The 26,976-nt window shown below is 43.7% G+C and overlaps 1 protein-coding gene across 1 annotated transcript in view; it reads left to right on the top strand.

Moving 5' to 3' along the window:
• Positions 1–26,976, top strand: part of KSR1 (kinase suppressor of ras 1) — a 214,573-nt gene that overhangs the window by 70,399 nt on the left and 117,198 nt on the right. The window contains exon 2 of the mRNA XM_067472008.1: positions 20,343–20,483. Within this exon, the coding sequence (XP_067328109.1) occupies positions 20,343–20,483 (141 nt within the window). The remainder of the gene's footprint in view (positions 1–20,342; positions 20,484–26,976) is intronic.

Here is a 26,976-nt window from a genome sequence, read left to right on the forward strand (position 1 = left end):
TAGCCATGTATAAATATGTGAGAGGAAGCCACAGGGAGAAGGGAGCAAGCTTGTTTTCTGCTTCCTTGGAGACTAGGACGTGGAACAATGGATGTCCAAAGAACTTCTAACTGTGCTAAGACACAAAAGAGACATGCACAAGAAGTGGGAAAAGGGAGAAATCACCAAAGAAGAATTCAAACAAATAGCCAACACCTGTAGGGAAAAGGTCCGCAAGGCTAAAGCAAAATAAGAGCTCAGGCTTGCCAGGGACATTAAAAACAATAAAAAGGGACTGTTTAGCCTGATGAAGAGAAGGCTGAGAGGAGATATGATAGCCATGTATAAATATGTGAGAGGAAGCCACAGGGAGAAGGGAGCAAGCTTGTTTTCTGCTTCCTTGGAGACTAGGACGCGGAACAATGGCTTCAAACTACAAGAGAGGAGATTCCATCTGAACATGAGGAAGAACTTCCTGACTGTGAGAGCCGTTCAGCAGTGGAACTCTCTGCCCCGGAGTGTGGTGGAGGCTCCTTCTTTGGAAGCTTTTAAACAAAAACTGGATGGCCATCTGTCAGGGGTGATTTGAATGCAATATTCCTGCTCCTTGGCATAATGGGGTTGGACTGGATGGCCCATGAGGTCTCTTCCAACTCTTTGATTCTATGATTCTATGACTGTGGCACGGCTGGCTGGGTGTCAGCTGCATTAAGATCGCTACTGACTGAAAGGTCATGAGTTCGAAGCCATAGCGGGTCAGAGTGAGCTTCCGACCATCGTGTAGCTTGCTGTCGACCTTTGCAGCCCAAAAGATATCTGTCAAGTAGGAAATTTAGATACCGCTTATGCAGGGGTGCTAATTTAACTAATTTACGGTGCCATAAAATCTCCAGCAAGCAAGCAAAAGAATGAAGAAGTACTCCATCAGTGTCACAAATGGACTGTGAAGCGATAGCTCCCCTGGTGGTCAGAATACCCTCATGAAGCTGGAATGTTAAATAGCCTCTGTGTGCCTGTCTATATATCATATATACTCAAGTATAAGCCGACCCGAATATAAGCTGAGACACCTAATTTTACCACCAAAAACTGGGAAAACATATGGACTCAAGTATAAGCGGAGGGTGGGAAAAGTAGCCACTACAGGCAAATTTCAAAATAAAAATAAATACCAATAAAATTACATTAATTGAGGCATCAGGCGTTGAAATGTTTTTTAATATTTACATAAAACTGCAATTTGAGATAAGACTGCCCAACTCTGATTAAATCATTACATATCTTCAATGTAAATGTACTTACGTATCCTTCCAACAATAATAGAGTAAAATAATAAATATATTTATTTATTATTTATTTACTTTATTTATATACCGCTTTTCTCAGCCCTCAGGCGACTCAAAGCGGTTAACAACATCAATACAAAACATCACGAGACAAGTACAGGGCAATTAAAAACAATATTATTATTATTAATAATATATAATAGTAATACTAATAATAATAAAGTAAAATAATGGAACTGCAATAATAACAGTAATAATAGAGTAGAATAATAAATGTAATAAGAGTAAAATAATAAATGCAATAATAATAAAGTAAAATAATAAATCATAGACTCATAGAATCAAAGAGTTGGAAGAGACCTCATGGGCCATCCAGTCCAACCCCCTGCCAAGAAGCAGGAATATAGCATTCAAATCACCCCTGACAGATGGCCATTCAGACCCTGTTTAAAAGCTTCCAAAGAAGGAGCCTCCACCACACTCCGGGGCAGAGAGTTCCACTGCTGAACAGCTCTCACAGTCAGGAAGTTCTTCCTCATTTTCAGATGGAATCTCCTCTCTTGTAGTTTGAAGCCATTGTTCCGCGTCCTAGTCTCCAAGGAAGCAGAAAACAAGCTTGCTCCCTCCTCCCTGTGGCTTCCTCTCACATATTTATACATGGCTATCATATCTCCTCTCAGCCTTCTCTTCTTTAGGCTAAACATGCCCAGCTCCTTAAGCCGCTCCTCATAGGGCTTGTACTCCAGACCCTTTATCATTTCACTCGCCCTCCTCTGGACACATTCCAGCTTGTCAATATCTCTCTTGAATTGTGGTGCCCAGAATTGGACACAATATTCTAGGTGTGGTCTAACCAGAGCAGAATAGAGGGGTAGCATGACGTCCCTAGATCTAGACACTATGCTCCTCTTGATGCAGGCCAAAATCCCATTGGCTTTTTTTGCCGCCACATCACATTGTTGGCTCATGTTTAACTTGTTGTCCACGAGGACTCCAAGATCTTTTTCACACGTACCGCTCTTGAGCCAGGCGTCCCCCATTCTGTATCTTTGCATTTCGTTTTTCCTGCCAAAGTGGAGTATCTTGCATTTGTCACTGCTGAACTTCATTTTGTTAGTTTTGGCCAATCATCTCTCTAATCTGTCAAGATCGTTTTGAATCCCTCCCAATTTGGTGTCGTCTGCAAACTTGATGATCATGCCTTCTAATAATAAATAATGTAATAAACAATGGAACTGCAATAATAACAGTAATAATAGAGTAGAATAATAAATGTAATAATAGAGTGAAATAATAAATGCAATAATAATAAAGCAAAATAATAAATGTAATAATAATCATAAATAGTGTAAAATAATAAATGTAATAATAATAATAATAGGGTAAAATACTGTAAATGTAATAATAATAAAGAGAGTAAAATAATACATGAAATAAAAATAGTACTAATAACAGAGTAAAATAATAAATAACCTTGACTCGAGTATAAGCCGAGGGGAGCTTTTTCAGCCTAAAAAAGGGGCTGAAAAACTAGAATTTTACAGTATGTTGTGTGTCTATGGCATTGAATGTTTGCCAAGTATATGTACATTGTAATCCACCCTGAGTCCCCTGGGTCAATAAATAAATAATAAATATTCAAAGCCGTTTTCGAGCAATTTCGTTTTGCCTGTTGGAGAAAAGGATTGTTTTCCAGTGTTGCTTTGTTGGAAGTCTTCCCAATTTCTCTGCACAGCATGTGTGCTGGAAGAGCAACCAAAAAGATTCAGAGCAGGGAAGTGCATAACATGCATGAAAAGGCAGATTTTTTTTTACTCTAAGGATTTTTTTTATTTCTCTCTTAAGGCTTGGCACACTCCATAACTCTTCACAGATGAAAACCAGGGCCACATTCGGCATTTACATTTAAATTATATTTCAAATTGTTCTGATTTGATTCAGTTTAATCAATAAACTTGCTTGGATTGCTTTCTCTTTTTTCATACTAGCTGGAAGGAAATGGAAGGAGCACCGATACATAGATTCATAGTCATAGAGTTCGAAGGGACCTCATGGGTCATCCAGTCCAAGAAGCAGGAAAATCGCATTCAAAGCATCCCCGACAGATAGCCATCTGTTTAATAGCTTCCATCATGGAAGCTCTGTTTAATAGCTTCCATCACACTCATGGGCAGAGAGTTCCACTGCTGAATAGCTCTAACGGTCAGGAAGTTCTTCCTCATGTTCAGATGGAATCTCCTTTCTTGTAGTTTGAAGCCATTGCTCCATTGTGTCCTATTATTTATTTATTTATTTAGCAATTTTGTATACCGGTCTTCTCACCTGTATCGGGGGTCTCGGGCTGGTTTCCAACAATAAAATCATAGAATCATAGAATCATAGAATCAAAGAGTTGGAAGAGACCTCATGGGCCATCCAGTCCAACCCCCTGCCAAGAAGCAGGAATATTGCATTCAAATCACCCCTGACAGATGGCCATCCAGCCTCTGTTTAAAAGCTTCCAAAGAAGGAGCCTCCACCACACTCCGGGGCAGAGAGTTCCACTGCTGAACGGCTCTCACAGTCAGGAAGTTCTTCCTCGTTTTCAGATGGAATCTCCTCTCTTGTAGTTTGAAGCCATTGTTCCGCGTCCTAGTCTCCAAGGAAGCAGAAAACAAGCTTGCTCCCTCCTCCCTGTGGCTTCCTCTCACATATTTATACATGGCTATCATATCTCCTCTCAGCCTTCTCTTCTTCAGGCTAAACATGCCCAGTTCCCTAAGCCGCTCCTCATAGGGCTTGTTCTCCAGACCCTTGATCATTTTAGTCACCCTCTTCTGGACACATTCCAGCTTGTCAATATCTCTCTTGAATTGTGGTACCCAGAATTGGACACAATATTCCAGATGTGGTCTAACCAAAGCAGAATAGAGGGGTAGCATGACTTCCGTAGATCTAGACACTATGCTCCTCTTGATGCAGGCCAAAATCCCATTGGCTTTTTTTGCCGCCACATCAAATTGTTGGCTCATGTTTAACTTGTTGTCCACGAGGACTCCAAGGTCTTTTTCACACGTACTGCTCTCGAGCCAGGCATTGTCCCCCATTCTGTATCTTTGCATTTCGTTTTTCCTGCCAAAGTGGAGTATCTTGCATTTGTCACTGTTGAACTTCATTTTGTTAGTTTTGGCCCTTCATCTCTCTAATCTGCCAAGATCGTTTTGAATTCTGCTCCTGTCCTCTGGAGTATTGGCTTTCCCTCCCAATTTGGTGTCGTCTGCAAACTTGATGATCCTGCCTTCTAGCCCTTCATCTAAGTCATTAATAAAGATGTTGAACAGGACTGGGCCCAGGACGGAACCCTGCTTGTGGCACTCCACTTGTCACTTCTTTCCAAGATGAAGAGGAAGCATTAGTGAGCACTCTCTGTGTTCGTCCACTTAACCAATTCCAGATCCACCTCACCGTAGTTTTGCCTAGCCCACACTGGACTAGTTTCCTTGCCAGAAGGTCATGGGGGACCTTGTCGAAGGCCTTACTGAAATCACAAAACAATCATTAAAAATATCATATAACAAATTAATTAAAACCTTATAACAGCAAAATGCAATCACATGGTCAGTCGTCATAGTGAATTCGTTGTCCATCATTCATCGTCATCTATCCGATCACAGAAATATTGATTCACTCGTCGAAAGCCAAACCCCATAGCCAGGTTTTCACCCGTTTTCTGAACGACAGAATGGAGGGGGCAGTTCTGATCTCCAGTGGGAGAGAGTTCCAGAGTCGAGGGGCCATCACCGAGAAGGCCCTGTACCTCGTCCCCACCGCGCCTGAGAGGCCGGTGGGACCAAGAGCAGGGCCCCTCCAGACGATCTTAACAACCTAGATGGTTCATAGGGGAGAATATGTTCGGACAGGTCCTAGTCTCCAGGGAAGCAGAAAACAAGCTTGCTTCCTCCTCCCTATGACTTCCTCTCACATATTTATACATGGCTATCATATCATTTGGGAGTTGTAGTTGCTGGGATTTATAGTTCATAGAATCATAGAATCATAGAATCAAAGAGTTGGAAGAGACCTCATGGGCCATCCAGTCCAACCCCATTCTGCCAAGAAACAGGAATATTGCATTCAAATCACCCCTGACAGATGGCCATCCAGCCTCTGTTTAAAAGCTTCCAAAGAAGGAGCCTCCACCACACTCTGGGGCAGAGACTTCCACTGCTGAACGGCTCTCACAGTCAGGAAGTTCTTCCTCATGTTCAGATGGAATCTCCTCTCTTGTAGTTTGAAGCCATTGTTCTGTGTCCTAGTCTCCAAGGCAGCAGAAAACAAGCTTGCTCCCTCCTCCCTATGACTTCCCCTCACATATTTATACATGGCCCTCATCATGTCTCCTCCTAGCCTTCCCTTTTCCAGGCTAAACATGCTCAACTTTTTAAGCCGCTCCTCATAGGACTTGTTCTCTATACTCTTGATCCTTTTAGTCATTTTTCTCTGGACACATTCCAGCTTCAATTGGACACAGTGTGATTCCAGGTTTGGTCTCACCAAGGCGGAATAGAGGGGGTAGCATAACTTCCCTGGATCTAGGCACTAGGTGAAAATCCCATTGGCTTTTTAGCTGCTGCATCGCATTCCTGGCTCATGTTTACCTTCCTCCCCACGAGGACTCCAAGATCTTTCAAGCCAGGCATCCCCCATTCTGTATCTTTACATTTCATTTTTTTCTGCCTAAGTGGAGTATCTCGCATTTGTCCCTGTTGAACTTCATTTTGTTAGTTTGGGCCCATTATCTCTCTAATCTGTTAAGATTGTTTTGAATTCTGCTCCTGTCTTCTGGTGCAAGGCAGATCAGTAGCCTTTAGCACGAGGCCTTTGGGTAAAGGAGCAAGTGCTTTGTGCGCACATGGTGCAGCTGACTAAAACAGCGACTGTCTGGAGCGAGGGAGGTTTTGTCGCTTCCCACGCAGTTACTTTCTCAGGTCTTAGAACAGCTTGCTGGAATTTTGAAAAGGTTCCACATCACTATTTTATTCCTATCAGGCAGGGCATAACAGAGTGAAAAGAAGCAGCACAGAGGGTACCGTATAAACTGGAGTATAAGCCAACCCAAATATTTATTTATTTTATTTATTTACTAGCTGTCCCCTGCCATGCGTTGCTGTGGCCCAGTCTGTTATCGGGAAAATAAAGTAATGAGAAAGTGTTGGTTTCTAATATATGCAATTTCTTTCTGCTTGTGAGTAAACAGTATTTCTTGTTGCTTCTTTGTCTTACTTAGGCGATCCCTCATTGGACGAGTAAGATGGTCTTCCATTATGGATTTCCTTGTGGTTCCGTATGTGGCTGTGGAGCCCTATTCTTGCTCTGCATCTCCTTCCGCAGTGAGGGCATTGGTTTCCAGGTGGAAGGCGGTCCCGGTCGGGGTTGGCTTGACGCGCCTTCCTCCTGGCACGTTTCTCTCTTTCACCCTCCACTCGTGCCTCCTCAAATTCTGCAGCACTGCTGGTCACAGCTGTCCTCCAGCTGGAGCACTCAAGGGCCAGGGCTTCCCAGTTCTCAGTGTCTATGACAGAGTTTTTAAGGTTGGCTTTGAGCCCATCTTTAAATCTCTTTCCTGTCCACCAACGTTCCGTTTTCCGTTCTTAAGTTCGGAGTAGAGCAACTGCTTTGGGAGACGGTGGTCGGGCATCCGGACAACGTGGCCGGCCCAGTGGAGTTGATGTTGGAGGACCATCGCTTCAATGCTGGTGGTCTTTGCTTCTTCCAGCACACTGACGTTTGTCCGCTTGTCTTCCCAGGAGATTTGCAGGATTTTCCGGAGGCAGCGCTGATGGAATCGTTCCAGGAGTTGCATGTGACGTCTGTAGACAGTCCATGTCTCACAGGCATAGAGCAGGTTTGGGAGGACAATAACTTTATAGACAAGCACCTTGGTCTCCCTACGGATGTCCCGGTCCTCAAACACTCTCTGCTTCATTCTGGAAAATGCTGCACTTGCAGAGCTCAGGCGGTGTTGTATTTCGGCGTCAATGTTGATTTTGGTGGAGAGGTTTCTGCCAAAATAGCGGAAATGGTCCACATTTTCTAATGCTACAACACTTCTTTGTCAGTGTTGATGTGGAGAGTGTCTGGTTTGCCTACTCTGGAATATGCAACATATCATAGTCCTTCTTTAAGGGTCTCTTTCAAATCTATGATGCTATATCTGTGTGTGTGTGAGAGAATCATATCTATCTATCTATATTTATGACTGGATGGCTCTCTGTCAGGAGGGCTCTGATTACATTTTCTTGCCCTGGTGAAGAGAGTTGGACTGGATGGCCTTAAGTATTTTCTGTTGGTCATGGGGGTTCTGTGTGGGAAGTTTGCCCCATTTCTGTCGTTTGTGGGTTTCAGAATGCTCTTTAATTGTAGTGAACTATAAATCCCAGTAACTACAAATCCCAAATGTCAAGGTCTATTTCCTCCAAAGTCCATCTGTGTTCATATTTAGGCATATGGAATTTTTGTGTCAAGTTTGGTCCAGATCCATCATTGTTTGAGTCCACAGTGCTCTCTGGATGTAGGTGAACTACAACTCCCAAACTCAAGGTCAATGCCCACCAAACTCTTCCAGTGTGTTCTGTTTGTCATGGAAGTCCTGTATGCCATTTTGATTGAATTCCATCATTGGTGGAGTTCAGAATGCTCTTTGATTGTAGGTGAACTATAAATCCCAGCAACTACAACTCCCAAATGTCAAGGTCTATTTCCCTTAAACACCATCTGTGTTCATATTTGGGCATATGGAATATTTGTGTCAAGTTTGGTCCAGATCCATCATTGTTTGAGTCCACAGTGCTCTCTGGATGTAGGTGAACTACAACTCCCAAACTCAAGGTCAATGCCCACCAAACCTTTCCAGTTTTTTCTGTTTATTTATTTATTTATTTATTTATTTATTTACTTATACCCCGCCCTTCTCACCCCGAGGGGGACTCAGGGCGGCTTACAGTGGGGGCACAATTAGATGCTCAAGGCAATTCACAAGCAATACAAATACAAACAATTCAACAATTAATTAAAAACCAATTCCTTGGCTTTAAGTGCCTTCCGCCAGGCTGACTTTCTCAGTTCAGGCATACTGCTGCAATCCAGAGCAGGAAACGAGGCCCTAAGATAACTATCCACCACACTTGACTGAAAAAACAATCCTTTTTTATTGAAGAAAAATGGTTACAAAATAAAGGAAAAATGCAAAGTCAAAAGCCACAGCAAATCAGCAAACATGAATGTCCATGAACAAAATCAAAACCCAAAGCCACACTGTAAAATACTGGAACCTGTTAGCAATCCAGTAACCGTACTTGGTGTCCTAGAAATCTTTCAAGACGATGGCCAGGGAAACCGGGAGAACTGCCAAGGTCTTCATCAATCTGAAACGATGCCTGAACTGAGAAAGTCAGCCCGGCGGAAGGCACTTAAAGCCGAGGAATTGGTTTCGTGATACGCCTCCCTGCTTTGAAGCCGTTGTTTGTTTTTCTTTTAATCTGGAAGACCTTTGCAAGCTGAGTGATTGACTCCTGGCAGAAAAAATGAAATGCAAAGATACAGATTGGGGGACAATGCCTGGCTCGAGAGCAGTACATGTGAAAAAGATCTTGGAGTCCTCGTGGACAACAAGTTAAACATGAGCCAACAATGTGATGTGGCGGCAAAAAAAGCCAATGGGATTTTGGCCTGCATCAATAGGAGCATAGTGTCTAGGTCCAGGGAAGTAATGCTACCGCTCTATTCTGCTCTGGTTAGACCACATCTGGAATATTGTGTCCAATTCTGGGCGCCACAATTCAAGAGAGATATTGACAAGCTGGAATGTGTCCAGAGGAGGGCGACTAAAATGATCAAGGGTCTGGAGAACAAGCCCTATGAGGAGCGGCTTAGGGAACTGGGCATGTTTAGCCTGAAGAAGAGAAGGCTGAGAGGAGATATGATAGCCATGTATAAATATGTGAGAGGAAGCCACAGGGAGGAGGGAGCAAGCTTGTTTTCTGCTTCCTTGGAGACTAGGACGTGGAACAATGGATGTCCAAAGAACTTCTAACTGTGCTAAGACACAAAAGAGACATGCACAAGAAGTGGGAAAAGGGAGAAATCACCAAAGAAGAATTCAAACAAATAGCCAACACCTGTAGGGAAAAGGTCCGCAAGGCTAAAGCAAAATAAGAGCTCAGGCTTGCCAGGGACATTAAAAACAATAAAAAGGGACTGTTTAGCGTGATGAAGAGAAGGCTGAGAGGAGATGTGATAGCCATGTATAAATATGTGAGAGGAAGCCACAGGGAGAAGGGAGCAAGCTTGTTTTCTGCTTCCTTGGAGACTAGGACGCAGAACAATGGCTTCAAACTACAAGAGAGGAGATTCCATCTGAACATTAGGAAGAACTTCCTGACTGTGAGAGCCGTTCAGCAGTGGAACTCTCTGCCCCGGAGTGTGGTGGAGGCTCCTTCTTTGGAAGCTTTTAAGCAGAGGCTGGATGGCCATTTGTCAGGGGTGATTTGAATGCAATATTCCTGCTTCTTGGCAGAATGGGGTTGGACTGGATGGCCCATGAGGTCTCTTCCAACTCTTTGATTCTATGATTCTATGATTCTATGTCCTAGAAATCTTTCAAGGGGATGGCCAGGGAAACCGGGAGAACTGCCAAGGTCTTCATCAATCTAAAACGATGTCTGAACTGAGAAAGTCAGCCCGGTGGAAGGCACTTAAAGCCGAGGAATTGGTTTCGTGATACGCCTCCCTGCTTTGAAGCCGTTGTTTGTTTTTCTTTTAATCTGGAAGACCTTTGCAAGCTGAGTGATATACTCCTGTCTTGCCAGATCTGGCCCCTTCTATTCTCATTAAGGTTCCCAGGTGCAGAAGGGAGTGAAAGGTCATCGCTTCCCTCTGAAACATTCTCATGAACACTGGTAAATTCATTTTCCAAGTTTCTTCCTCACTAATTTCAGGAGCATTGTCACTAATTTCAGGATCACTGACATCAAGAAGTACATTTTCATTAGCAGCAGGAAGTACATTTTCATTCGCATCAGTAAATATATATTTTCATTAGTATCAGGAGGTACAAACAGAGAATCAGGTTCAATCTCAGGCTGAACCCCAACACAGGGCTCTTGCAAAGCTGCAGCAGCCCTGGGAGTAAATGCAAGAGGGAGCAACCTCAAGCAACTGTAAAGTAAAGCAAATCAGGCTCCTGGGAGACGGAACAAAGGTAAGGCCGCTCTATGCAGTCATGCCGGCCACATGACCTTGGAGGTGTCTACGGACAACGCCGGCTCTTCGGCTTAGAAATGGAGATGAGCACCAACCCCCAGAGTTGGACACAACTGGACAATGCCAGGGGAAAACCTTTACCTTTACTATACAGAACAAAAGTACATTAGATGAAGATAGGAACATCTTTCTTTTTTTGTACTAAGTTCTTGGTCCATGAGAGTTTGTGTCAAACTAAACATGAGTAGAAAAGTCTTCACAAGTTATTTTAACCATCAGCAAGTTTAAGATATCTAATCTGTTTGCATTAACATTGTCTGCAGAAAACTGTTAACATCCTGTAATGTTTATAGTGTTGACAATAGAGGCCATAGATTGACAGAAGAAAATAGCGTGGAATGACTTGGCTGACATTGTTCCATGAATATATCCCAGTTTACTCTTGGCCTTTTCAAAAGAGCTCTGTACTATGAATGCATAAACCAGTTAAAAACCATCTCCCGAAGGACTCAGTGCGGCTTACAAGAGGCTGAGCCCAAATACATCAGTAAAACACAACAACAACAACAACAACAACAATAATACACTCATAAACAAAGCAAAAAACATTAACAATAATACCGCAGCGCATTAAAACCTGTGGCAGGGCCAAATGTAATACTTAAAATCTTTAAAAGTGCTGGTGAAATAGAATAGATATTTTAGGGATAGGTGGGGTTTGCAGGCAATTCTAAATCTCTAGTAAAGTGCATTTGGGACATATTGCTTGGAGTTTCCTTATTCTGGGAAGGCACACTGGACTAGGACGCAAAGGAGCAAAGGCTTCAAACTACAAGAAAGGAGATTCCATCTGAACATGAGGAAGAACTTCCTGACTGTGAGAGGTGTTCAGCAGTGGAACTCTCTGCCCCAGAGTGTGGTGGAGGCTTCTTCTTATCATAGAATCAAAGAGTTGGAAGAGACCTCATGGACCATCCAGTCCAACCCCCTGCCAAGAAGCAGGCATATTGCATTCAAAGCACCCCTGACAGATGGCCATCCAGCCTCTGTTTAAAAGCTTCCAAAGAAGGGGCCTCCACCACACTTCGGGACAGAGAGTTCCACTGTTGAACGGCTCTCACAGTCAGGAAGTTCTTCCTCGTGTTCAGATGGAATCTCCTTTCTTGTAGTTTGAAGCCATTGTTTTGTGTCCTAGTCTCCAGGGAAGCAGAAAACAAGCTTGCTCCCTCCTCCCTGTGGCTTCCTCTCACATATTCATACGTGGCTATCATATCTCCTCTCAGCCTTCTCTTCTTCAGGCTAAACATGCCCAGCTCCTTAAGCCGGTCCTCATAGGGCTTGTTCTCCAGACCCTTGATCATTTTAGTCGCCCTCCTCTGGACACATTCCAGCTTGTCAATATTCTTTGGAGGCTTTTAAACAGAGGCTGGGTGGCCATCTGTCAGGGGTGCTTTAAATTCAATTTTCCTGCTTCTTGGAAGAATGGGGTTGGACTAGATGGCCCATGCGGTCTCTTCCAACTCTATGATTCTATATTTGGGTGTCACCAGCATATTGAAAGTACCCTGCCTAACAATTTCATGTAGATTTTGAACAACGTTGGGATAGAATTGCACCTTGTGGCATGCAGAATAGCTGGTCTTTTTTTGAGGATGGATCTGAACTTGCCCAAGGCGCTTGAAATCAGGCAGTTCTTGGGCTACAGGTTGCCTGCTGCCGCCATTGGGCAAGAGAGCTAAGAATTGTGCCAAGGGCTTCAGAGAAATTGTAGGTTCTGAGGAAGCATTTGAACTTAGGGGGAAGTGAGAGAGATTACAATTATCAGCATAATGTGGAATGCCATCCATCTACTGACTATTATCTCTTTTATCATATTTTTATTTTCTTTTTGGTTGAAACAACTCCTTGCCGATGCTTTTTCAACTGCAGGTTTATTTTTTACCAGGCCCTGGTTGTGGTGATGTTCTCCTGTTGTTTTATTTCATATTTGATTGTAACACAATATTTAGAATGGCTAAATTAAAGGTAAATGTAGATATTTACATTTACTTGTCTTGTTCGAACGTATCTCCCTCTACATTCCGCCTCGTAGTTTAAGATCCACCGAGGAGGCCCTGCTCTCAGTCCCACCGGCCTCGCAAATGCACCTGGTGGGGATGGTGGGGATGAGGGACAGGGCCTTCTTGGTGGTGACCCCCCCTCGCTTCTGGAATTTGCTCCACAGGGAGATGTTCAACATCTTTATTAATGACTTAGATGAAGGGCTAGAAGGCATGATCATCAATTTTGCAGACGACACCAAATTGGGAGGGATAGCCAATAGTCCAGAGGACAGGAGCAGGATTCAAAACGATCTTGACAGATTAGAGAGATGAATGGCCAAAACTAACAAAATGAAGTTCAACAGTGACAAATGCAAGATACTCCACTTTGGCAGAAAAAATGAAATGCAAAGATACAGAATGGGTGACGCCTGGCTCGAGAGCAGTACGTGTGAAAAAGATCTTGGAGTCCTCGTGGACAACAAGTTAAACATGAGCCAACAATGTGATGTGGTGGCAAAAAAAGCCAATGGGATTTTGGCCTGAATCAATAGGAGCATAGTGTCTAGATCTAGGGAAGTAATGCTACCCCTCTATTCTGCTTTGGTTAGACCACATCTGGAATATTGTGTCCAATTCTGGGCACCACAATTCAAGAGAGATATTGACAAGCTGGAATGTGTCCAGAGGAGGGCGACTAAAATGATCAAGGGTCTGGAGAACAAGCCCTATGAGGAGCGGCTTAGGGAACTGGGCATGTTTAGCCTGAAGAAGAGAAGGCTGAGAGGAGATATGATAGCCTTGTATAAATATGTGAGAGGAAGCCACAGGGAGGAGGGAGCAAGCTTGTTTTCTGCTTCCTTGGAGACTAGGACACGGAACAATGGCTTCAAACTACAAGAGAGGAGATTCCATCTGAACATGAGGAACTTCCTGACTGTGAGAGCTGTTCAGCAGTGGAACTCTCTGCCCCGGAGTGTGGTGGAGGCTCCTTCTTTGGAAGCTTTTAAGCAGAGGCTGGATGGCCATTTGTCAGGAGTGATTTGAATGCAATATTCCTGCTTCTTGGCAGGGGGTTGGACTGGATGGCCCATGAGGTCTCTTCCAACTCTTTGATTCTATGATTCTATGATTCTATGAAATGTAGATATATACATTTACTTATCTTGTTCGAACATATCTCCCTCTACATTCCGCCTCGTAGTTTAAGATCCACCGAGGAGGCCCTGCTCTCGGTCCCAGAGGCCTCGCAAATGCGTCTGGTGGGAACGAGGGACAGGGCCTTCTCGGTGGTGACCCCCTGTTTCTGGAATTTGCGAGATTAGATCGCCATCCTCCCTCCTTGCCTTTAGGAAGAAACTGAAATCATGGTTTTGGAACCAGGCTTTTGGCTAGCAGGCATTACGGCACTTTGGACATTGAACTGCACCAAATTATTATTATTATTATTATTATTATTATTATTATTGTGGCTTACATGACCATATGATTGTTATGATAATGGAAACAGCTATATGACTGTATTCTTAATGTTAAAACATTAAGAATACAGTCATATAGCTGTTTCCATTATCATAACAATCATATGGTCATGTAAGCCACAATAATAATAATAATAATAATAATAATAATAATAATTTGACTGTATTATTAATATTATTAGGAGCCCCTGGTGGCGCAGTGGGTTAAACCCCTGTTCTAGCAGGACTGAAGACCGACAGGTCGCAGGTTCAAATCCGGGAAGAGGCGGATGAGCTCCCTCTATCAGCTCCAGCTCCTCATGCGGGGACATGAGAGAAGCCTCCCACAAGGATGATAAAAACATCAAATCATCCGGGCGTCCCCTGGGCAACGTCCTTGCAGACGGCTAATTCTCTCACACCAGAAGCAACTTGCAGTTTCTCAAGTCGCTCCTGACACGACAAAAATAAATAAATAATGTTATTGTTTTTAATCTATTGTGTATTTATGGTTTTATTTTGTTCTTATATTGTGATATTGCGGCATCGAATTGTTGCCGTGATCCTTTCATTATGGGCTGCTACTTCCAGACAGATGTCAGGTGGTGCAATACCGGCTAAACAGTATAATTTCTACAGTGGTGTGGGGCATAGATATCCTGTGATAATGTGGCATGTCTCAATAAGAGCCACGTAGAATCATAGAGTTGAAAGAGACCTTATGGGCCATCCAGTCCAACCCCTTGCCAAGAAGCAGGAATATTGTATTCAAAACACTCCCGACAGATGGCAATCCAGTCTCTGTTGAAAAGCTTCCAAAGAAGGAGCCTCCACTACACTACGGGGCAGAGAGTTCCTCTGCTGAACAACTCTAACAGTCAGGAAGTTCTTCCTAATGTTCAGATGGAACTTCCTTTCTTGTGGTTTGAAGCCATTGTTCTGTGTCCTAGTCTCCAAGGCAGCAGAAAACAAGCTTGCTCCCTCCTCCCTATGACTTCCTCTCACATACTTGACTTCCTATGACTTCCTCTCACATATGGCTATCATGTCTCCTCTCAGCCTTCTCATCTTCAGGCTAAACATGCCCAACTCTTTAAGCCGCTCCTCATAAGGCTTGTTCTCCAGACCCTTGATTATTTTAGTCAGGAAGTTTATTTATTTATTTCGGGTACTTCTACCCTGCCCTTCTCAACCCCCTAAGAGGACTCAGGGCGGCTTTCAACCGGCATATGTTTGATGCCTACAATTCAACACAATAAAATACATAGTAACAATAATTATAAACAGTTAAAACATTACATTAATACAATAAAAAGCCAGCCTGGTGGCCATCGTTTCGCCAAGTCCATAATTAATAAATTCATTCCGCTTATCATAGTTGTTTCCAAAGCTTTAGTCGTCATTGTCCTTGTCAGTCTGCCAGATTACCCAAAGGCCTGGTCCCATATCCATGTTTTTAATTTCCTTCTGAAAGAGAGGAGGGATGACGATGATCTAATTTTCCCAAGGAGTGAATTCCACAGGCGGGGGGGGGGGGGCACCACTGAGAAGGCCCTGTCCCTCGTCCCCGCCAATTGCATCTGTGACAAGGGCGGGGCCGAGCGCAGGCACCCTCCAGAAGATCTTAAATTCCTAGGCGGGACGTAGAAGGAGATACGTTCGGACAGGTACACTGGGCCGGTGCCGTATAGGGTTTTATAGGTCAAGACCAGCACTTTGAATTGTGCTCAGAACTGAATCGGCAGTCAGTGGAGCTGACATAACAGAGGGGTGGTATGCTCTCTGTATGACGCTCCGGTGAGAAGTCTAGCTGCCGCCCGTTGGACTAGTTGAAGTTTCCGAACAGTCTTCAAAGGCTACCCCGCGTAGAGCACGTTGCAGTAATCTATTCGGGATGTAATCTATTCGGGAAGTACTTCCTAATGGAATCTCCTTTCTTGTAGTTTGAAGCAATTGCTCCATTGCATCCTAGTCTCCAGGGCAGCAGAAAACAAGCTTGCTCCCTCCTCTCTGCGACTTCCTCTCACGTATTTATACATCGCTATCATGTCTCCTCTCAGCCTTCTCTTCTTCGGGCTAAACATGCCCAGCTCTTTAAGCCGCTCCTCATAGGGTTTTTTCTCCAGAACTTTGATCATTTGAGTCGCCCTCCTCTGGACACATTCCAGCTTGTCAATATCTCTCTTCAATTGTGGTGCCCAGAATTGGACACAATATTCCAGGTGTGGTCTAACCAAGGCAGAACAGAGCATGGGTAGCATTACTTCCCTAGATCTAGACACTAGGCTTCTATTGATCTGGAGAACAAGCCCTATGAGGAGTGGTTTAAAGAGCTGGGCATATTTTGCCTGCAGAAGAGAAGGCTGAGAGGAGACATGATAGCCATGTGTATATATATGAGAGAAAGACATAGAGAGGAAGGAGCAAGCTTGTTTTCTGCTGCCCTGGAGACTAGGACGCAATGGAGCAATGGCTTCAAACTACAAGAGAGGAGATTCCATCTGAACATGAGGAAGAACTTCCTGACTATGGGAGCCGTTCAGCAGTGGAACTCTCTGTCCCGGAGTGTGGTGGACGCTCCTTCTTTGGAAGCTTTTAAGCAGAGGCTGGATGGCCATTTGTCAGGGGTGATTTGAATGCAATATTCCTGCTTCTTGGCAGGGGGTTGGACTGGATGGCCCATGAGGTCTCTTCCAACTCTTTGATTCTATGATTCTATGATTCTAATCTATTCGGGAAGTACTTCCTAATGGAATCTCCTTTCTTGTAGTTTGAAGCCATTGCTCCGTTGCATCCTAGTCTCAGGGCAGCAGAAAACAAGCTTGCTACATCCTCCCAATGACTTCTTCTCACGTATTTACACATGGCTTTCATTTGTGAGAGGAAGTCACAGGGAGGAGGGAGCAAGCTTGTTTTCTGCTTCCTTGGAGACTAGGACGCAATAGAACAATGGCTTCAAACTACAAGAAAGGAGATTCCATCTGAACATGAAGAAGAACTTCCTGACTGTGAGAGCCGTTCAGCAGTGGAACTCTCTGCCCTGGAGTGTGGTGGACGCTCCTTCTTTGGAAGCTTTTAAACAGAGGCTGGATGGCCATCTGTTGGGGGTGCTTTGAATGCAATATTCCTGCTTCTTGGCAGGGGGTTGGACTGGATGGCCCATGAGGTCTCTTCCAATTCTATAATTCTATGATTCTATGATTCGAAGACATATACTAATTTGTGTGCCCTGATGCAAATTTAGAAATACAAATTACACAGAGCCACAGTGGAGGAAGTCTGGGCAGCCAACCTTTGTGTGGGTCTTCCCCTAACACAGTCTTCAGCTATGCAATTTTCTACTGCGAACGGTTACAAGTTGGTCAGCTGGAAAAGTGTGTTAGACAAGTTCATGGAGGATAAGGCTGTCCATAAAACTATCAATAGCTGTGTGGATTGGTTTTTGGGGAACATGTGCTACACAGGAACCTTCAAGTTGTAGGAGCATAGTGTCTAGATCTAAGGAAGTAATGCTACCCCTCTCTTCTGCTTTGGTTAGACCACATCTGGAATATTGTGTCCAATATTGTGTCCAATATTGTGTCCAAGCTTGCTTTCTGCTTCCTTGGAGACTAGGACGCGGAACAATGGCTTCAAACTACAAGAGAGGAGATTCCATCTGAACATTAGGAAGAACTTCCTGACTGTGAGAGCCGTTCAGCAGTGGAACTCTCTGCCCCGGAGTGTGGTGGAGGCTCCTTCTTTGGAAGCTTTTAAGCAGAGGCTGGATGGCCAACTGTCAGGGGTGATTTGAATGCAATATTCCTGCTTCTTGGCAGGGGGTTGGACTGGATGGCCCATGAGGTCTCTTCCAACTCTTTGTTTCTATGATTCTATGATTCTATGTTTGGTACCTGAATAAACCAAGTTATATATTTATGTATTTAAAACATTTATATTCCGCTCTTCTCACATGAAGGGGACTCAGGGCGGAGCACAGCATATACACGGCAAACATTCAATGCATAATTCAAATTCACATACAATACATAAACATTAAAAACATTTATCAAAATACTAGCCGTTCCCTGCCACGCATTGCTGTGGCCCTGTCTGGATCTGGAAAATAAAGTAATGAGAAAGTGTTCAAATATATGTTATTTATTTATGCTTGTGGGTAAACTGTATTTCTTGTTGTTTCTTTGTCAGTGTTGATGTGGTTTGCCTACACTGGAACATGCAACATATCATTGTCCTCCTTTAGGGGTCCCTTTCAAATCTAGCTTGCTCCCTCCTCCCTATGACTTCCTCTCACATACTTATACATGGCTATCATGTCTCCTCTCAGCCTTCTCTTCTTCAGGCAGAGGCTGGATGGCCATCTGTCAGGGGTGATTTGAATGCAATATTCCTGCTTCTTGGCAGGGGGTTGGACTAGATGGCCCATGAGGTCTCTTCCAACTCTTTGATTCTATGATTCTAGGCTAAACATGCCCAGCTCTTTAAGCCACTCCTCATAAGGTTTGTTCCCCAGACCCTTGATTATTTTAGTCATAGAATCATAGAATCAAAGAGGTGGAAGAGACCTCATGGGCCATCCAGTCCAACCCCCTGCCAAGAAGCAGGAATATTGCATTCAAATCACCCCTGACAGATGGCCATCCAGCCTCTGTTTAAAAGCTTCCAAAGAAGAAGTCTCCACCACACTCCGGGGCAGAGAGTTCCACTGCTGAACGGCTCTCACAGTCAGGAAGTTCTTCCTAATGTTCAGATGGAACCTCCTTTCTTGTAGTTTGAAGCCATTGTTCTGTGTCCTAGTCTCCAGGGCAGCAGAAAACAAGCATGATCCCTCCTCCCTATGACTTCCTCACACATACTTATACATGGCTATCATGTCTCCTCTCAGCCTTCTCTTCTTCAGGCTAAACATGCTCAGCTCTTTAAGCCACTCCTCATAAGGCTTGTTCTCCAGACCCTTGATTATTTTAGTCGCCCTCCTTTGGACACATTCCAGCTTGTCAATCTCTCTCTTCAATTGTGGTGCCCAGAAATGGACACGGTATTCCAAATGTGGTCTAACCAAAGCAGAATAGAGCACGGGGAGCATGACATCCATGGATCTAGACACTAGACTCCTATTGATTCAGGCCAAAATCCCATTGGCTTTTTTTGCCGCCGCAAAAAAAAGGGTGTTATACTGGTCAAGTATAACACCCTTTGGCACAACTGTTGGCACAACTGTTCCAGGAGATTTGAATTTCTTTTTCTTGCACTGTTAGTTTGCGTGAATGCAGACCCGTAGCCAGGATTTCGATTCGGGGGGGGGGGGAGGGGGGAATGAGTTTTTTTCCAGGGGGGGTTTCGGGGGGGGCTAAGGTTTTTTCAGGGGGGGGCTGAGTCCGAGTGAAAGAGGGTCTACCCTAGCAAACCTTTTGTATCATTACCCCAATACCCCCATGCATATGGGATATATTGGGGACTTTTAGTTCAGTCTCACAGTTTGGAGCCTTACAGCAGGATGTGTGGGCTTTCTCTGTTCCACTTGCAAAAAGCTTCACTTCTTACAGCTTTGCTGGGGAGTAAAGTTATAGTTCCACAGCTTTGCTGGGGGAATATAGCCAGCTATGCTGGAAAATAAAGGAATGGTTCCACGGCCTTCGTGGGACAAATCTATAGGACACCAGCTTAGCAGATCTACAGCAACCATTGCCTGGTAAGGGACCACTCAGGCTATCCATAACGCAGCTTGGAGCCGGGAGTTGGGGCCTCACGCCAGCAGAGTAAAGAAAGATTGCCCAAGGAGGGGTCGGAAGGTTTCCCTAAAGAAGATAGGAACAGTTCATCAAGCAGTTGCCTGTCCCTTGTCGGCAGATCGAGAAAGCTACCAGTTTTTCAAGATTATAAAGCATTTAATTCATTTGTTCAAAGATTTAAGCCTTAATAAAGAACTTTGTTGAACCTATTTTGAGCCTCTACAGAACTTTGTGTTGGGAAACCTATGGGACCCTTTAGCTGAGGCACCCTGGCGTCCCTTTGGGCATATAGAAAGCACTTCCTGTAAACAGACATTGTCATAGGCCCAGCGCATAACAGCACATATACCCTGGATGTTATACTCTGAGGAAATAACATTGTCTGATCAGACTCATCCTCAAGGCTGCCTGTATTTTTCCCACCTCTTTGTTTATATATGAAAGAAACTGTGTAAAATGCACCATCACTGTTCTGTTGTATCTAGCCTAACCTTGATGAAGCCAGTTCTGGTTAAAGGCCACCTGCCTGGAGTCTGGAGGTGAAACTGATCCAAGCTGCTTCCTCGTTCAGCTCATTAATGCTTTTCGTTCCTGACTCAACAGGTGAAACTGGTCCGCTACATCGGCATCCAGCTGCAGTGCAAGTTGAGTGTCCCTCCGAGCGACAGGTCAGCAGAGCTGAATAGCTACCCAAGGTTCAGTGACTGGCTATATCTTGTCAACCTGAGGAAAGACGTCGTGCAGGTAAGCACTTCATGGTTTTATTTTGAGATGAATCTAGATTTGAATAATATGGGAGGGGAAGGTTTATAAACAAAAGGTTTCCCTGGGTTGCTGTGAGTTTTCTGGGCTGTATGACAGTTTTCCAGAAGCAGTCTCTCCTGACATTTCTCCCACATCTATGGCAAGAATCCTCAGAGGTTGAGAGGTCTGTTGGAAAACTAGTCAAGTGGGGGTTGTTGCAGGTTTTTTCAGGCTATATGGCCATGTTCTAGAGGCATTATCTCCTGACGTTTTGCCTGCAGAAGTAGTGAGGTCTGTTGCAACTAGGAAAAAGTGGAATGACCAGGATGGGACAAAGGATTCTTGTCTGTTGGAGCTAGGTGTGAATGTTTCAACTGACCACCTTCATTAGCATTTGATGGCCTGGCAGTGCCTAGGGCAATCTTTTGTTGAGAGGTGATTAGATGTCCTTGTTTGTTTCCTCTCTGTTGTTTTGCTGTTTTAATTTTAGAGTTTTTCAATACTGGTAGTCAGATTTTGTTCATTTTCATGTTTCCTCCTTTCTGTTGAAATTGTCCACATGCTATTTTCCCCGGACTCCACCAGTGTTCACATTTGGGCATATTGAGTATTCATGCCAAGTTTGGTCCAGATCCACGATTGCATGAGTCCACAGTGCTCTCTGGATATAGGTGAACTACAACTTCCAAACTCAAGGTCAATGCCCATCAAACCCTTCCAATGTTTTCCATTGGTCATGGGAGCCAAGTTTGGTTCAAATCCATTGCTGGTGGAGTTCAGAATGCTCTTTGATTATAAGTGAACTATAAATCCTAGCAACTACAACTCCCAAATTACAAAATCAATCCTCCCCCAACCCCAGTAGCATTCACATTTGAGTGTATTGGGTATTTGTTCCCAGTTTGGTCCAGTGAATGAAAATGCATCCTGCATATCAGATATTTACATTATGATTTATAACAGTAGTAAAATGACTGTTATGAAGTAGCAATGAAAACAATATTATGGTTGTAGGTCACCACAACATGGGGGACTGTATTAAGGGGTCACACCATTAGGAAGGTTGAGAACCACTGCACTAGAAGGGTTTGGTGAGCATTGACCTTGAGTTTGGGAGTTGTAGTTCACCTACATCCAGAGATCACTGTGGACTCAAAACAATTATGGATCTGGACCAAACTCTACACAAATACTCAATATTCCCAAATGTGAACACTAGTGGAGTTTGGGGAAAATAGAATCTCAACATTTGGGAGTTGTAGTTGCCGGGATTTATAGTTCACCTACAATCACAGAGCATTCTGAACCCCACCAACGATAGAATTGGGCCAAACCCCCACACAGAACCCCCATGATCATCAGAGTGGGCCACAGCAACGTGTGGGAGGGGACGGCTAGTCACATATAATTTTGTGTGCTTCTCCTTTTGGAAACTCAGCAAAAATATGTGTTATTTGCCATGTGCTGTACTTCGCCTAAGTCTGTTTTTGCCAGGAGGAGACCCAACTTGTTTTGTAGCATTTTGATGCTCAACTGGCAGAAAAACCGTCAATTGGCAAGATGCATAAGACGATGTTATCTTTGCATCTTTCTCCCTCGCACTGCGCCCTATCTACCTTCTGGGGGGGAAAAAGATCCACTTGTTTAGCAATGTTTTTTCCAGAACTGTCATGACCTAGTTTTTGCTTGCACTATGTAAGAGCAGGGCAGAAAAAAAGTTTCTTGGAAATTTTGGCTTTTGTTTTGGGACATGCGTATCTTTGCCTGTGTGTGTCTTCTATATAAATAAAAATGCTATGTTTGTTTGTGGGATTAACATAACTCAAAAACAACTGGATGAATTGACACCAAATTTGGACACAATACACCTATCATGCTAACTAGTGAACATCACTCATAAAAACATTGAAAAGCACAGCAGAAGGGACTTTTAAAGCCAAAACACAAAAAAATACATTACAACTCATGCGCAAAAAACACATATATACACAAACACACATTTTATTTATTTATTTACTTACTTACTTACTAACTTACTTACAGCTTTTATATTCCGCCCTTCTCACCCCACAGGGGACTCAGGGCGGATTACAGTGTACACATATATGGCAAACATTCAATACCAATTTTGACATACAACATATACAGACATAGACAGAGGCTATTTAACTCTTTCTGGCCACCAGGGGAGCTGTCGCTTTACTTCCGCATTCCCCGCATGCTTTTGCTGGAGTCTTTTTTTTAAAGTATTTTTTATTAAAGTATTATTTATTTATTTATTTATTTGATGCATTTATTAACCGCCATTCTCAGCCCTTTAGGGCGACTCAAGGCGGTGTACACACATATAAAAGACAATTTACAAAGAGGCAATTACAACAACATATAAACTACATAACAATTACAAAAACTACACTAAAAATCCGCTTCGTCTCATAGTGGAATCATAACCAATCTCATATTCCTTGTTCCATTCCAGTCATCTTTACCACATTGTTATAGCACTTAATTAAATGCCTTCTCGAACAGCCATGTCTTGAGGCTTTTTCGGAAGGACATGAGGGAGGGCGCCTGTCTGATGTCTGCAGGGAGAGTGTTCCACAGCCGGGGGGTCACCACCGAGAAGGCCCTCTCCCTCGTCCCCGCCAAACGTGCCTGTGAGGCAGGCGGGATCGAGAGAAGGGCCTCCCCAGACGATCTCAAGGTCCTCGTGGGCTCGTAGGCCAAGCTGCGGTCCGAAAGGTATTTTGGGCCGGAACCGTTTAGGGCTTTGTAGGCCAAAACCAGCACCTTAAATTGGGTCCGGTAGCAAATCGGCAGCCAATGGAGCTGGGACAACAAGGGCGTTGTATGCTCCCTGCCACCCGCTCCAGTTAGTAACATGGCTGCCGCGCGCTGAACCAGCTGAAGCTTCCGGGCCGTCTTCAAGGGCAGCCCCACGTAGAGAGCGTTGCAGTAGTCAAGGCGGGATGTGACCAGAGCGTGTACCACCGTGGCCAAGTCAGACTTCCCGAAGTATTTGAAAATAACATCGAAAGAGGGGGAATATTCAAAAAAGAAGATAGTAAAGTAGGAAAGAAAGACACAGAGAAACCACCCCTCCTCCCCCAGGTCCTCCAAAAAACCCACCAAAAAAGCAAAAAAAAAAAAAAAAGCCAAAAAGACCCTCAAAAAATAAAAACAAATATGATAAAAAATTGACTTCCATCTCTCCATCTAGTGTTGTATCTCCATTTTGCTCCTTTTGTATCTCGACTGAATGTTCCTCTTATTTACTTGTTTCTTTCTTTTTCATAGTTTTCATAAAGAGACCAATCTGTCCTCTTTATCGGATTCCCGGTATTCTTTTTCATGAAAAAATTTAGTTCGTCCATTTCTCTTATTTCTCTTATTTTCCCTAACCACTCTTCAATGGTAGGGATATCTTCCTGTTTCCAAACTTTCGCCAAAGATATTCTCACCGCTGTTGGAGCATAAGTAAATAGTCTATCTTAGTTCTCGTCTAATTGTAATTCCAAATCCGTAAATCCCAGTAAATAGTATTCTGGTTTCTTCTTAAAAACTCTCTTCAAAATATTTTGTGTCTCCTCATGTACTTTCGACCAGTATTTCTCTATTTCTTTGCATGTCCACCACATATGGTAAAAGGTACCTATTTGATGACAACCCTTTCAGCATTTATCAGAAGCATTCTTATTCATTAAAGATATTTTCTTTGGAGTGGTGTACCATCTGTGGAACATTTTTTTCCAGTTTTCTTTTAAATCTGTTGCATACACATATTTCAGTTTTTTGTTCCACATCTGCTCCCACTCTCTAAATTGAATAGGTCTTCTTATATTTTCTGCCCATTTTATCATACATGGTTTCACTTGCTCCCGCTCCGTAAGCCAGGTTATGTATCATCTTATTATCTTGCTTAATGTATTCTTTCATTTGCAAATAATGAAGCCAAGTCATATTCTACGGTGAGGTGGATCTGTAATTGGTTAAGTGGACGAACACAGAGAGTGCTCACTAATGCTTCCTCTTCATCTTGGAAAGAAGTGACGAGCGGAGTGCCTGAAGCAGGGTTCCGTCCTGGGCCCGGTCCTGTTCAACATCTTTATTAACGACTTAGATGAAGGGCTAGAAGGCATGATCATCAAGTTTGCAGACGACACCAAATTGGGAGGGATAGCCAATAGTCCAGAGGACAGGAGCAGGATTCAAAACGATGTTGACAGATTAGAGAGATGGGCCAAAACTAACAAAATGAAGTTCAACAGTGACAAATGCAAGATACTCCACTTTGAGGGGAAAAACGAAATGCAAAGAGACAGAATGGGGGACAATGCCTGGCTCGAGAGCAGTACGTGTGAAAAAGATCTTGGAGTCCTCGTGGACAACAAGTTAAACATGAGCCAACAATGTGATGTGGCGGCAAAAAAAGCCAATGGGATTTTGGCCTGCATCAATAGGAGCATAGTGTCTAGATCTAAGGAAGTAATGCTACCCCTCTATTCTGTTTTGGTTAGACCACATCTGGAATATTGTGTCCAATTCTGGGCACCACAATTCAAGAGAGATATTGACAAGCTGGAATGTGTCCAGAGGAGGGCGACTAAAATGATCAAGGGTCTGGAGAACAAGTCCTATGAGGAACGGCTTAGGGAACTGGGCATGTTTAGCCTGAAGAAGAGAAGGCTGAGAGGAGACATGATAGCCATGTATAAATATGTGAGAGGAAGCCACAGGGAGGAGGGAGCAAGCTTGTTTTCTGCTTCCTTGGAGACTAGGACGCGGAACAATGGCTTCAAACTACAAGAGAGGAGATTCCATCTGAACATTAGGAAGAACTTCCTGACTGTGAGAGCCGTTCAGCAGTGGAACTCTCTGCCCCAGAGTGTGGTGGAGGCTCCTTCCTTGGAAGCTTTTAAGCAGAGGCTGGATGGCCATTTGTCAGGGGTGATTTGAATGCAATATTCCTGCTTCTTGGCAGGGGGTTGGACTGGATGGCCCATGAGGTCTCTTCCAACTCTTTGATTCTATGATTCTATGATTCTATTCCCATTTATTTCTTTTATTTGCTGAAAGGATTTAATCTCCATAGTATTCCTCACTAATATATCTCTATATATTGGCCACGCTCTCCATCCTAGTAATCTTCTTTGATGCGCCTCCATCGGTGAAACCCATAGGGGCGTTTGGGTATAAAAATAATTCTTGTATTTCATCCAACCTCTTAATAATGATGCTCTTACAAAATGGTTTCCAAAGTTTTTTTCCTTTTTTTCTCGGTCATACCACGTATAGGCATGCCAGCCTACACGAAGATCATGTCCTTCTAGATTTAAACATTTTCCATTATCTAATGTCATCCAATCTCTTATCCACAGAAGGGCGCATGCCTCATGATATGTTTTCAGATCTGGAAATCCCAATCCACCTTGCTGGAGTCTTTTTTAATGGCCTCATAAATTAGTTAATTTAGCCTCCCCAAACTTTAAGGTGGTACCTTATTTTCCTACTTGACAGATGCAACTGTCTTTCGGGTTGCAAATGTCGACAACGGGCTACACAATTGGTTGGAAACCCACTCCAACCCGGGCTGGCTTCGAACTCATGACCTTTTTTGGTATATATATATATACACATATACACAAATATGTGTATATGTGTCAGCCCTAGCTTCTGTCAACCTAGCAGTTCGAAAACATGCAAATGTGAGTAGATCAATAGGTACCGCTCCGGCGGGAAGGTAACAGCGCTCCATGCAGTCATGCCGGCCACATGACCGTGGAGGTGTCTACGGACAACGCTGGCTCTTCGGCTGAGAAATGGAGATGAGCACCACACCCCAGAGTCAGACATGACTGGACGTAATGTCAGGGGACTACCTTTACCTTTACCTATACACAAATATATAAACACATATATGCACACACAAAACACATATACACAGAAAGGAGGAAGGAAGGAAGGAAGGAAGGAAGGAAGGAAGGAAGGAAGGAAGGAAGGAAGGAAGGGGAGAAGGAGGGAGAGAAAGAGGGAAGGAAGGAGGGAAGGAGAGAAAGAAAGAGAGAAAGGTAGACAAGGAAGGAAGGAGAGAAGGAAAGAGACAAGGAAGGATGGAACCATAAAGCAAAGGAAGCGAGGAAAGAAACAAGTAGAGAAGGAAGAAAAAGAGGGAAGGAAGGAACGAGAGAGGGAAGGAAGGAGAGAAAGAGGGAGAGAAGGAAGGAAGGAGAGAAGGAAAGAGACAAGGAAGGATGTGGAACCATAAAGCAAAGGAAGCGAGGAAAGAAACAGGTAGAGAAGGAAGAAAAAAGAAGAGAAAGAAAAAGAGGGAAGGAACGAGGGAGGGAAGGAAGGAGAGAAAGAGGGAGGGAAGGTTGGCCACAGCAACGTGTGACGGGCACAGCTAGTTAAAAATATTGAATCTAGCAAAACGTCCTTCTATAATACTCATTAAAGCTCTTGCATGTGCTCAAGTCTGGATTAACCCATGCTG

The sequence above is a fragment of the Anolis sagrei genome, chromosome 11 (assembly GCF_037176765.1).
Source record: "Anolis sagrei isolate rAnoSag1 chromosome 11, rAnoSag1.mat, whole genome shotgun sequence".
NCBI lineage: Eukaryota > Metazoa > Chordata > Lepidosauria > Squamata > Dactyloidae > Anolis > Anolis sagrei.